The sequence below is a fragment of the Ylistrum balloti genome, unplaced genomic scaffold (assembly GCF_031769215.1).
Source record: "Ylistrum balloti isolate Yb309-2 unplaced genomic scaffold, AGI_CSIRO_Ybal_v1 Utg371242, whole genome shotgun sequence".
Classification (NCBI taxonomy): domain Eukaryota; kingdom Metazoa; phylum Mollusca; class Bivalvia; order Pectinida; family Pectinidae; genus Ylistrum; species Ylistrum balloti.
The window spans coordinates 591,700-605,433 of NW_026782672.1; the positions used below are offsets into that span (position 1 = coordinate 591,700).

Consider the following 13,734-nt stretch of genomic DNA (forward strand, 5'->3'; position numbering starts at 1 on the left):
TTATTCTGTTTGTTTGTGTAATGTGAAGCTGGACGTGTTTGGTGGTGGTTTGTTTGCCTGTTGGTTCCGTTGTTGTATATCCTGTTCTCATTTGGGAACGTGACATTACTTACTGGAATTGACCACAATTTACATGGCAGAAGACGCTTACTCTTCCAAAACACCTGATCTTATTTATCTTTGTACTTTTCAGGGGTCCCCGGGTAAATTTGTTTTGTTCATATTTTGCCCTCGTTTTATTGAATTTGAGTTTGGACTATATGATGTTGACACGTTGGTATTTTCTTGTTCTTTTCTTTTTAACAAACAAACATGACGTTATAACGTTTCTAGGATATGGAACCAGAAGGCCCCTTCTATCCGGATGCATTACTACGCCCAGAAGAGCGGAGGGTTCGTTTTCCTGACTAGACACACTTAATTATTTAATTTCGCTTCTTTGTCAGCATGAAATAGCCTTATCCCTGTCATACATTTTAGACATAATTAAATTAATGAAGAATGTGGCGGAATATTTAACTAATTGAATACAAATGTAATAACTGAAAATAGTCAATAAACAACAAATCAGTATGACAAATATTCTATTTGCAACATTTGGATCAAAGAGGCTAATATACTGATGTTTTACATACGCGGTGTATAAACATATATCTATTTTTCTAAGTAAAGCTAAACAAGCTTAGTATTAGTATGTTTTGAAGAGTTAGTAGACAGACAGACCGGATCGTAGTTTTGCCTGTTCAGTTCTTACTCGGCATCATCGACGAGTGCGGAAGTTTAACTATAGCAATATTATCTTTCATCTTATTTTGTTCAAATCTTGAAATATTGGCCATACAAACGAGTTTAAGAACTAAGTTTATGATCGGATGTTCACAATTCGGTTACAAGGTTTTCACTGTGATCCGGTCACCGCAACTAGTTACAATGTACAATGTGGCGTTCGCATTTCTTTAGATTTAGTAAAAAAATATGTTCAGCTGAATGTTTGATTCTTATAGTATAAATTCCATTGTATTATGTCAAGTACCAAATTTTAGTTATGTATCTTTGCATGATAGAGAAATTTTACCCTTCTTCGTTCTAATTGATTTTTCGTGACAATGCATGTTTGTAACTATTTTAAGACATCAAGCATGACATAAAACTGACGTGCATGACTTTTTTTTATTTAACTGCTTCTACACGTCGGGGTTATCGAAATGATCGACAGAGAAGGATTGTTAATTTTTTTTTATAATTAACCCGGAGGTTCAAAAGTAAAATATAGAAATACAATTAAAAATAAGAAACACCTTTGATAAGCAAACATCTGAATTCGTGAAGTATTGCCAACAAGTTTTCATATCATATAAACGAAATTCCGTATGTAGAAATCGTTTCAGATAATTGGTTTGCTAATAAGCGGAGGTTAGATTGCAACATCAAAAGGACATCGAGAACAGCTGCAATGCTGTAGATTTTTCTTTTTTTTGTGTGTTAAATTGTCGTTAACACCAGATCACGCTCCATTTGTATAATGCTGAACGTTCAGATGGAATATAGAAATGTGTTCCGATAATATCGTGATTATAGGGCAATCAAGGTTTATCGGGATTATAAGGCAATCACGGTTTATCGTGATAATAGGGCAATCACGGTTTATCGTGATTACAGGGCAATCACGGTTTATCGTGATTATAGGGCAGTCAAGGTTTATCGTGATTATAGGGCAATCACGGTTTATCGTGATTAAAGGGCAATCAAGGTATATCGTGATTATAGGGCAATCAAGGTTTATCGTGATTATAGGGCAATCAAGGTTTATCGGGATTATAGGGCAATCAAGGTTTATCGTGATTATATGGCAATCAAGGTTTATCGGGATTATAGGGCAATCAAGGTTTATCGTGATTATATGGCAATCAAGGTTTATCGTGATTATAGGGCAATCACGGTTTATCGTGATTATATGGCAATAACGGTTTATCGTGATTATAGGGCAATCGCGGTTTATCGTGATTATAAGGAAATCAAGGTTTATCGTGATTATAGGGCAATCAAGGTATATCGTGATTATAGGGCAATCACGGTTTATCGTGATTACAGGGCAATCACGGTTTATCGTGATTATAGGGCAATCAAGGTTTGTCGTGATTATAGGGCAATCAAGGTTTATCGTGATTATAGGGCAGTCAAGGTTTATCGTGATTATATGGCAATCACGGTTTATCGTGATTATATGGCAATCAAGGTTTGTCGTGATTATAGGGCAATCAAGGTTTATCGTGATTATAGGGCAGTCAAGGTTTATCGTGATTATATGGCAATCACGGTTTATCGTGATTATATGGCAATCAAGGTTTATTGTGATTATATGGCAATCAAGTTTTATCGTGATTATAGGGCAATCACGGTTTATCGTGAATATAGGGCAATCAAGGTTTATCGTGATTACAGGGCAATCACGGTTTATCGTGATTATAAGGAAATCAAGGTTTATCGTGATTATAGGGCAATCAAGGTATATCGTGATTATAGGGCAATCACGGTTTATCGTGATTACAGGGCAATCACGGTTTATCGTGATTATAGGGCAATCAAGGTTTTTCGTGATTATAGGGAAATCAAGGTTTATCGTGATTATAGGGCAGTCAAGGTTTATCGTGATTATATGGCAATCACGGTTTATCGTGATTATATGGCAATCAAGGTTTGTCGTGATTATAGGGCAATCAAGGTTTATCGTGATTATAGGGCAATCAAGGTTTATCGGGATTATAGGGCAATCAAGGTTATCGGGATTACAGGGCAATCAAGGTTTATTGTGATTATATGGCAATCAAGGTTTATCGGGATTATAGGGCAATCACGGTTTATCGTGATTACAGGGCAATCACGGTTTATTGTGATTATAAGGAAATCAAGGTTTATCGTGATTATATGGCAATCACGGTTTATCGTGATTATAGGGCAATCAAGGTTTAATGTGATTATAAGGAAATCAAGGTTTATCGTGATTATAGGGCAATCACGGTTTATCGTGATTATAGGGCAATCACGGTTTATTGTGATTATATGGCAATCAAGGTTTATCGTGATTACAGGGCAATCAAGGTTTATTGTGATTATAAGGAAATCAAGGTTTATCGTGATTATATGGCAATCACGGTTTATCGTGATTATAGGGCAATCAAGGTTTATCGTGATTATAGGGCAATCACGGTTTATTGTGATTATATGGCAATCACGGTTTATCGTGATTATATGGCAATCACGGTTTATCGTGATTATAGGGCAATCAAGGTTTATCGTGATTATATGGCAATCACGGTTTATCGTGATTATATGGCAATCAAGGTTTATCGGGATTATAGGGCAGTCAAGGTTTATCGTGATTATAGGGCAATCAAGTTTTATCGTGATTATAGGGCAATCACGGTTTATCGTGATTATAGGGCAATCACGGTTTATTGTGATTATATGGCAATCAAGGTTTATCGTGATTATAGGGCAATCAAGGTTTATCGTGATTATAGGGCAATCACGGTTTATCGTGATTATAGGGCAATCAAGGTTTATTGTGATTATAAGGAAATCACGGTTTATCGTGATTATAGGGCAATCAAGGTTTATCGTGATTATAGGGCAATCAAGGTTTATCGTGATTACAGGGCAATCACGGTTTATCGTGATTATATGGAAATCAAGGTTTATCGTGATTATATGGCAATCAAGGTTTATTGTGATTATAGGGCAATCACGGTTTATCGTGATTATATGGCAATCACGGTTTATCGTGATTATAGGGCAATCAAGGTTTATCGTGATTATATGGCAATCAAGGTTTATTGTGATTATAGGGCAATCAAGGTTTATCGTGATTATAAGGAAATCAAGGTTTATCGTGATTATATGGCAATCACGGTTTATCGTGATTATAGGGCAATCAAGGTTTATTGTGATTATAGGGCAATCACGGTTTATCGTGATTATATGGCAATCACGGTTTATCGTGATTATATGGCAATCAAGGTTTATTGTGATTATAGGGCAATCAAGGTTTATTGTGATTATAAGGAAATCACGGTTTATCGTGATTACAGGGCAATCACGGTTTATCGTGATTACAGGGCAATCAAGGTATATCGTGATTATAGGGCAATCAAGGTATATCGTGATTATAGGGCAATCACGGTTTATTGAGATTATATGGCAATAACGGTTTATCGTGATTATAGGGCAATCAAGGTTTATCGTGATTACAGGGCAATCACGGTTTATCGTGATTATATGGCAATCACGGTTTATCGTGATTATAGGGCAATCAAGGTATATCGTGATTATAGGGCAATCACGGTTTATCGTGATTACAGGGCAATCAAGGTTTATCGTGATTATAGGGCAATCAAGTTTTATCGTGATTATAGGGCAATCAAGGTTTATCGTGATTACAGGGCAATCAAGGTTTATCGTGATTACAGGGCAATCAAGGTTTTCTTGACGGTTTTTGATGGACTTGCACAATTGTCTTGTTTCCCAGATAAATATTACGTGGTATTTTTTATCATGTTTCTTTTTTTACCTTTGTTGTCGATAATGGCTAGAAGTTCAATAGAGAGACAATATTTTATAATTATAATTTTACTTTGACATCCCTTTAATCTCTATCATACTTAGTGCTTTTACCATGCATGTACCTGTCCCTTAAACAGGTGTCTGCGCTAATATTCTCCTGCAAGTTATGCTTTGACAAACTAAAAACCTTCAAGGTTCACTAGATTCCTTAACATTTAACTTGGCCTTTAGTTTCCTGTCGTACGGGGGTGGGGGGAGTCTTTAGAGATCTCCATCCAGATGCACGCTACGTTACACTTTGATGCACGAAATAACTACCTTTTTTTGGGGGGGGGGGGGGAGGGGGTGTCTTTAGAGATCTCCATCCAGATGCACGCTACTTTACACTTTGATGCACGAAATAACGACCTTTGTCCATTTTTAATAAAGATTTAATTTTCTAGGTGTATAACTGCTTACTTAGTTCCGAAGCTAGACCTCTGATATCGCACTATTTGAATTCCCTCTAACAACCTCAACCACTTGCTATACGTTTACAGGTGAGACAAAAGCTTCCGATGCACGACTTTCATCGGTTTGAACGAGTACACAAGGTTAGTTCAGATTGGAGGTAATCAATTACTAAGACGAGTACGTTTAGCCGTTGAAGAACATTTGATGAGTAAGCAAATTATAAGATAATTTTGACCAATTTCCACGTTTTGTTATTAAAACTAAAACAAAAAACAAAACAAAACGAAAGTGGAGGTAGCATTGTCAAAAAGGTTAATGCAGCGTTAACTTCGAGTATCTACAATCTAAGTAGTACTTCGACACTGCTAGGTGTGAACTATTAACGATATATTGTAACATAGGGGAGTTGTATTTGAATTTCAGACTGACAATCCCGAACGTATATATGCGGATCCTAAGCAGGTTTGTTGCTATTGGACGTGACGTCACTGACTTACGTGCTTGTATCACTTTGTATCACGCTAGCACTGCTAGTCCCCCGCCTCCTTCCAAACCCACCTCATCGTGCTGTGTTTGTACTAAACTTTCCTTCAACATGCTAGGCATGTTATCTCCATATAAATCAAGATTAAGGTGTCGATGTTTCCCAGTTTTGCAGTCTAACAGTTTCACTGGTTGTCATTTTTGGTAGTTTTTGTAGCTTTTGGTTGCGATCAAACAACGACTATCCTTGATGCAGTGCATCTGTGACGTAATATGGTTACAGGTGCTGTACATCAATATGACATGTCGCAATTAAACACTAACTAAGTGACGTCATAAACGAATGATAAAGATTTTTATAAACATTCAAAAGTCTAGAGATTATCGTGTGAAGTGGATCTTAATTCATTTTCCTTCAGGAGAATGGTTGAATTAGTTTCGAAGTTTTCGTGTGCGCCAACAGATACAAAAAAATACTTGTTTCCTTTGTTTTATTTTTCTACGAGGACTTTGAAAAACGCGTTGTCTAGAATGGGTTACTACTTTGTACAGTACAAATTGAGTGTAATTTAATGTTTCAGGTATGAATAAACGAACAGGTCTTAACGTAGAATATACGCACATGAAAATGTTTCGCTTCTTGTGTATTGTTCCAACACAAGAAATGTCTTACCACAAATATCAGTATTTTCTTCATGTTTTGAATGTGTGTGACTGGACCTCAGAGGTCGTTTTTTGATATTGGTATTATGCAGTGTTAAGGAGTAACGGTTCTGTCGAAAAGGGCATGCATGTTGTTCTGAAATTATGAAATTATATGGCGTAATGCATTCTTAAATATATATATGTGTACATTTTACGAAATCATTCGACAGTGCACTAATATACAGCTTAAGCAATACCAAAGCAAAACATAATATCTAATATAAAAAATCATGTTTCAAATACTCTTGTAGCAAACAAAATGCTTTTATTGGTAAATGGCGTTGTCTATCCATACTCCAGACCGACAGCGAGACGATACGTTATCCAACGGAACGTGCAAAAAAGACGTGTAACGTTACACCGTACCTAACAGAACGTACAATGAAGACGTGTAACGTTACACCTTACCTAACAGAACTTACAATAACGACGTGTAACGTTACACCTTACCTAACAGAACGTACAATAAAGACGTGTAACGTTACACCGTACCTAACAGAACGTACAATAAAGACGTGTAACGTTACACCGTACCTAACAGAACGTACAATAACGACGTGTAACGTTACACCTTACCTAACAGAACGTACAATAAAGACGTGTAACGTTACACCTTACCTAACAGAACGTACAATAAAGACGTGTAACGTTACACCGTACCTAACAGAACGTACAATAACGACGTGTAACGTTACACCTTACCTAACAGAACGTACAATAACGACGTGTAACGTTACACCTTACCTAACAGAACGTACAATAAAGACGTGTAACGTTACACCTTACCTAACAGAACGTACAATAAAGACGTGTAACGTTACACCTTACCTAACAGAACGTGCAATAACGACGTGTAACGTTACACCGTACCTAACAGAACGTACTATAAAGGCGTGTAACGTTACACCGTACCTAACAGAACGTACAATAACGACGTGTAACGTTACACCTTACCTAACAGAACGTACAATACGTTACACCGTTTTTTTGGTTTCAGTAGCATTAAGCGATAATGATTAACGTTTTAAAAAATACCACGTGACGCAAAAGATAAAATCCAAAGCGGCTGAGGAAGATATAACGTAAAACATCCTTAAAACATTTGAGTAGATATTATTTGTTTGCAGCCTTCGTAAAAGCGACACAAGGGACCAACACAATAAGTTTTACTTTCATTGGCGGTATGACGAGCTTTAAACTATAACCATCTGTACATGTATCTTTTTATTGACAAAAGTACAAATAGATATAGCTTTACTATATTTATAAACATGGTGAATGCCGTTTTCGCTTGGTGAATGTAACTAGTAGGGTAGGAATGAGCTGATTGAATGAGTTAGGGCTTTCACTTTCTACATGTTGACAAGTCCACTGGAAGAATTTGTGAAACATATCCCTCATAATATGTCGTTTCAGTATCACGATTGTCACCGAGATCAAACGACTGTCATCGTGATCACACGACTGTCACCGTGATCACACGACTGTCACCGAAATCAAACGACTGTCACCGTGATCACACGACTGTCACCGTGATCACACGACTGCCGATGAATTTAGGGTTACAGATCGCACGATACACGAGACTACGAAAGTAGTCGGTAGTAATCAGACCCGATTATTGATGTCCTAGTTTAGTCTACTTGTTTTGTAGTATTTTGTAGATATCAGTAGTTATTAGATGACTTTATACCATAATTAACGACTATTCATTAATTAGGTCACTGTTATTGTATCACGTAACTGTTCCTCGTCAGTCCAGATATCAATGTCAAGGCTTTATCAAAAACGCGTACACATGTGAATCACCCGATATTTCAGCTGATTCTACGATGTCTTAATTTCATCATATTTTTTCAGCTAGAGAAGTGTTTACATGTGCTCATATTTAGAATTTAACTGTCATTAGGTTCCTCGTTAAATAAGGTAAGATCTCGAATGATGACAATGAACATTTTGATATTTTCTGAGAAATGATACAATTACAATGACGATTCTATATCAGTATTTCAAATTTGCAGAGAAGATTGTCCACGGTATGTTATACTACACAATGAGATAGAAGTTAAATCTATTCTTATATTGTCTCAAAAGTGATATGTTGTATTATACTATTTTTACGTCTATAATATAAATGACCCAGTTACTGACCTTTGATCGATCACTTTGTTAGGATCCAGCAGGTACCGGGGCGGGCGTGTTCCTCTTCATCAGAACCGATGACGATGGATTCCACGATGTCAAGCGAGCGTTCGAACTCTGCTCCGGAGAAATGCCAGAAAGAAAACTTCTCGGATTTGCAACAGCAAAAATGGTAGTCATTTTTTTATTTCCGCTTTCTAAATCATCAATATAGATAATGACCTGGTAGTACTGATAACAAACAAGAAAATAAAGAAATTATTCTTATTATAATAATTATGAACTGTATCTATTTAGATTGACGTCAAGGAAGGTGGGTATGACTGGAAGAGACAGCCCATGATGGCACAATGGAACAAACAATACTATAACCTGGAACATAATGGACCAGTCACCAAAATGATGGTTATCAACTGGTTCAAAGGCGAGAAACAGGCCAGGGAGTGGGTCGACAGAGACCGCGAATTCAAACACGCCAGTTTCCCTATGCCGTATGGCAATCAGTCCTCGATCCTGTCGCTGAAGTATAGACCATCGTCAGGTAACATTTTATTGTTCAGTCGGTCAAGCCGTGTCATTTGATGGAGATGATTCATGAATTAATACCAGTTTGGGGAACAATGCATCTTTTTCCAACATTATCACTTTTTCAATTAATTAATCTATTTTTTTGGTATATTTTGTTGTGAGTTAGGTGTCACTTTTTTCACCACAGGGTATCGCACGTTTATGATGATGGAGTTCAACGACATCAGCAACAGACAGGAACTTCACAAGTACATCGATTTCTTGTGCAGCAAATTGCAAAATTACAAGGCTGATGCAGCTTTCATCGACACATCTCCTTTAGCCGTCAAGTCGTCTATCTTCCACCCAAGGTCGCATATTGTTTGCCACCTCTTCTGCGATATGAACGAAGCCAACTTGTTTTTCCGCGGTAAGTAGAAAACCTAGCGAACCAGCCCCATTGTCACATGCAATTTACCTTAACGTAACTTTGTTAAATAGGAAGTTCACCAAATACATTGTGTGCGATAGACATTTTGGTATTGTGTTGTTACACAATACTAACCGGGTAGGGAAATCATTTTTCAGAAGTCTTCGTGCAAGTCTTTGTTCACATTTTGTCCTAGTTTTATTGAATTTGAGTTTGGATTGTGATAATACTCACATGTTGATGTTTTCTCATTTTTGTTGCCCTAGTTTTATTGAATTTAAGTTTGGATTAATACTGATGTTGGTATTTCCATGTTGATTTTTGTTAGAAGTTTGATAACAATCGCTACATAATATTGTTACTACGTAAGTGAAATATTTATTAGCTGAACATTCATTGTCTGAAGGTTTCCATGGTTTCTTTTCTGACATCATTATTTCATGGCGCATTAAGCGTTATGTCTCCAAAAAGAGAGCGGTAGAGTATCAGTCAAGTAATTAGTCATTTTGTAGATTTTTAAAAAGTATTTGCATTCTGTCGAAACTAACACCACACAAACTACACTCAGCTCAGGTAACAGAATCAGATTCTACTTGCATTCTGTCGAAACTAACACCACACAAACCACCCCCCACCCCCTTCCCAACTTTAGATCCTGGCTACGCCACTGGATATATCTGAGACACGTTTTATAACGCAAATCTCATACGAATGCCAATAGATGTAAAATTCCCTGTACACCGTCGGATGGTCACCACGGATTCCAAGCCGTGTTGTTTAAATCTGGTACATAATGTCTTTATGTATTGTGTTAGACAGAGCCAAACATCATTCAAACATTCTCTTTGACAGATGTGGTTTCGGGAAGCAAATTTCAACACGCAAACATGACGACCCTGGTGTTTCAACTGTTTGACATTATGAAGAGGTAAACACAACCAAAGTCCTTAGAAACATTGTACTCCACGGCGGTGGGACATTCAACAATCTGTGATATCCATACTTCCGGCAGCAAAGGGGAGTTAACTCTTTCGATTTAATCCGGATTTTAATGTGAACTCATCTGTGATACTCAAAACAGGCAAATAGTATAGTTATATATTTTCTATTTATCTTTGTTCATTTCCAAGTGATGTATTATAATATATATAACAAATGATGCACTTAACCTTCCTCGTGAAATCATTTTACCACATATTTAAGTACCGGCTGTTGTGACCGTACATAGCTATATTAGTAACAATACACAACATGTATGCTCGTAGACATAAACACAGAAAACCATTTTCAATCAAAACAATCGACTACTTGTGAAACTACTTTAACTTGAAATTATAAGTACAGTGATAAAATAAACAAATAAGAGAATTAAAATGGTGAGATTCAAATTTGTTCATCTGAATCACGGCATACATACAACTGTAATTATAACCAGGAATTATTTATACTGGTCCAAGATTTATTACCATTCATAATATTCACAAAACTTTCAAGAAAGACCTTTACAACTTCAAAAAAAAAAAAAAAAAAATTAACCTGACCAATAAATATTAATTAACATAATATCACAATTCTATCATATACCTCTTACAAGTTTTAACTATAGATGGTTTACACAATCATTCGTTATACTCAGATAAAACTACCGTGCTGTAATTTACCATAACTTCTACCTGTAGTAATTATCATAATTAAATCATTTAAAATAATTCTAAAATAACTTATTACCTTTAAGTTTGGTTCCCAAAGTTCAAGTAATATTTTGACAAAGATAAGTACCATATTTTCATATCAAAACAATAAAATCAATAATATTACTCAAACAAAGATCAAATTAAAGAACATATCATCTTGGAACAACATGTGTGGTCAATTGAAAATACATCATCAACCAAACACAATCTACCTACATAAAGTACTAAACCTTGGATGGGTTTTGAAGTCAATTAGTCACACTCTGTGCATGAAGTTATGCCGAATTCATAAAAAGTACAGAAACATCACTGCTAAAATGCTGATTTTCTGTTTAAAACTTGGAATGTATTAAGAATACTTCTAATGTGGAGCCTTGAACTGTGATCAACAAAGATGTGATTTTTGTTTCTTTATTTTTGTAAGAAACTTTTGTTCTATATTTCTATGTGTTATTTTCAGTGTGTATCTATCACTTATACTTACTGGAGATTTTTATTTAGTACATTAAACATCTGTCCATTAATTAGTTTGTTTGTTCTTTTTTTTTTGTTCTATTTACAAAATGACATTTCACAGCACCTTATATATACAGGGCTTGATACATGATAATAATAATATGCAATATTTATATACTATTAAAAAGGTCAGTTCTAAAGCGCTTTACAGGCCATGTTTTATAAAATTATCGCTATTATAAAATATACAAAATACATCACATAGACATTTATGGTAATACAAATACACAAGATGATATCAACTTATCTCAACACTCAACCCCAAAATAAACCTTCAACCCCAAACTCAATACATAACCCCAAACTCAATACACAACCCCAAACTCCATACACAACTCCAAACTCAATACACAACCCAAAACTCAATACACAACCCCAAACTCAATACATAACCCACCAGCTCAACACTCATTCTCTAGCTCAAAACTTAACCATAACCTCACTACATAACCCTAAATTCACCACACAACCCCACACTCAAAACTCAACCCCCTAACTTAACTACATTTCAGCTCAACACTCAATCCCAAAATCAATACATAACCCCCAGCTCAACACTCAAAATTCAACCACAACCTGAATGCAACCAACAGCTCAAGACTCCAAACTCAATACATAACCCCAAACTCAACACTTAACCCCATACTCAAAACTCAACCCCTAGCTCAACACTCAACCCCAAACTAAATACACAGCCCCATACTCAAAACTCAACCCCTAGCTCAACACTCTACCCCAAACTAAACACACAACCCCATACTCAAAACTCAACCCCTCAACCCCAAACTCAAAACTCAACTAGCTCAACACTCAACCCCCTCAAAACTCAACCCCTTGCTCAACGCTCAACCCCAAACTAAACACACAACACTCAAAACTCAACCCCTGCTCAACACTCAACCCCAAATCTACATCAGACCTTTAAACACACAATTATCTAATGTGAAGATTTTAAAACACAATGCAGAAAAACATGTTCTTACAGCTGAACACTGACCCAATAAATTTCAATTTTATACAATAAAAATTTACTTGCATACAGAAAAAATATCAAATTTAAATTTGACACAATAGATATTCACTTGCATGCAGAAAAAATGTTCTAAATTTCAATTTTATACAATAAAAATTTACTTGCATACAGAAAAAATATCAAATTTAAATTTGACACAATAGATATTCACTTGCATGCAGAAAAAAATGTTCTAAATTTCAATTTTATACTATAAAAATTTACTTGCATACAGAAAAAATATCAAATCTAAATTTGACACAATAGATATTCACTTGCATGCAGAAAAAATGTTCTAAATTTCTATTTTACACGATAGAAATTCACTTGCATACAGAAAAAATATATTAAATTTCAATTTTTCACAATGGAAATTCACTTGCTTGCAGAAAAAAATGTTCTAAATTTCAATTTTACACAATAAAAATTCACTTGCATACAGAAAAAATATCAAATTTAAATTTGACACAATTGATATTCACTTGCTTGCAGAAATAATGTTCTAAATTTCTATTTTATACAATAAAAATTTACTTGCATACAGAAAAAATATCAAATTTAAATTTGACACAATAGGTATTCACTTGCATGCAGAAAAAATGTTCTAAATTTCAATTTTATACAATAAAAATTTACTTGCATAGAGAAAAAATATCAAATTTAAATTTGACAATAGATATTCACTTGCATAGAGAAAAAATGTTCTAAATTTCTATTTTACACGATAGAAATTCACTTGCATACAGAAAAAATATATCAAATTTCAATTTTTCACAATGGAAATTCACTTGCTTGCAGAAAAAAAATGTTCTAAATTTCAATTTTACACAATAAAATTTCACTTGCATAGAGGAAAGATATATTAAATTTCAATTTTACTCAATAGAAATTCACTTGCATACAGAAAAAAATGTATTTAATTTGAATATGGACATGGTCATGATTTCATGGAACATATCAATATGCATACGAAGTGTTTGTAATTAACATATTAATTTCCATCTTACGACAGACATTGTAAACTTCAAATATCTATGAGTTTTATATAAGTACTGCATAGTGTAGTTTTACTGACCAAGTGGAGGTAATCTCAGCCACAATGTATGATAATGAAATACAAACATTACACAGATAAATGAATCAACAGAGTTTTTCCCAATCAAATTGTAAAAATATTTATGTAACATGAGATAAAGCATTACGGTAATATAAAACACCAACAGTAAATGGTG

The 13,734-nt window shown here is 35.1% G+C and overlaps 1 protein-coding gene across 1 annotated transcript in view; it reads left to right on the top strand.

Annotated features, from left to right (window-relative positions):
• LOC132561614 (uncharacterized) overlaps window positions 1-10,219 on the top strand; it is a 43,777-nt gene extending 33,558 nt beyond the window's left edge. The window contains exons 25-31 of the mRNA XM_060226312.1: window positions 334-393; window positions 5,100-5,153; window positions 5,437-5,475; window positions 8,375-8,515; window positions 8,641-8,884; window positions 9,059-9,280; window positions 10,133-10,219. Of these exons, the coding sequence (XP_060082295.1) occupies window positions 334-393; window positions 5,100-5,153; window positions 5,437-5,475; window positions 8,375-8,515; window positions 8,641-8,884; window positions 9,059-9,280; window positions 10,133-10,212 (840 nt within the window). The 3' untranslated portion in view covers window positions 10,213-10,219. The remainder of the gene's footprint in view (window positions 1-333; window positions 394-5,099; window positions 5,154-5,436; window positions 5,476-8,374; window positions 8,516-8,640; window positions 8,885-9,058; window positions 9,281-10,132) is intronic.
• Window positions 10,220-13,734: the final 3,515 nt, after the last annotated feature.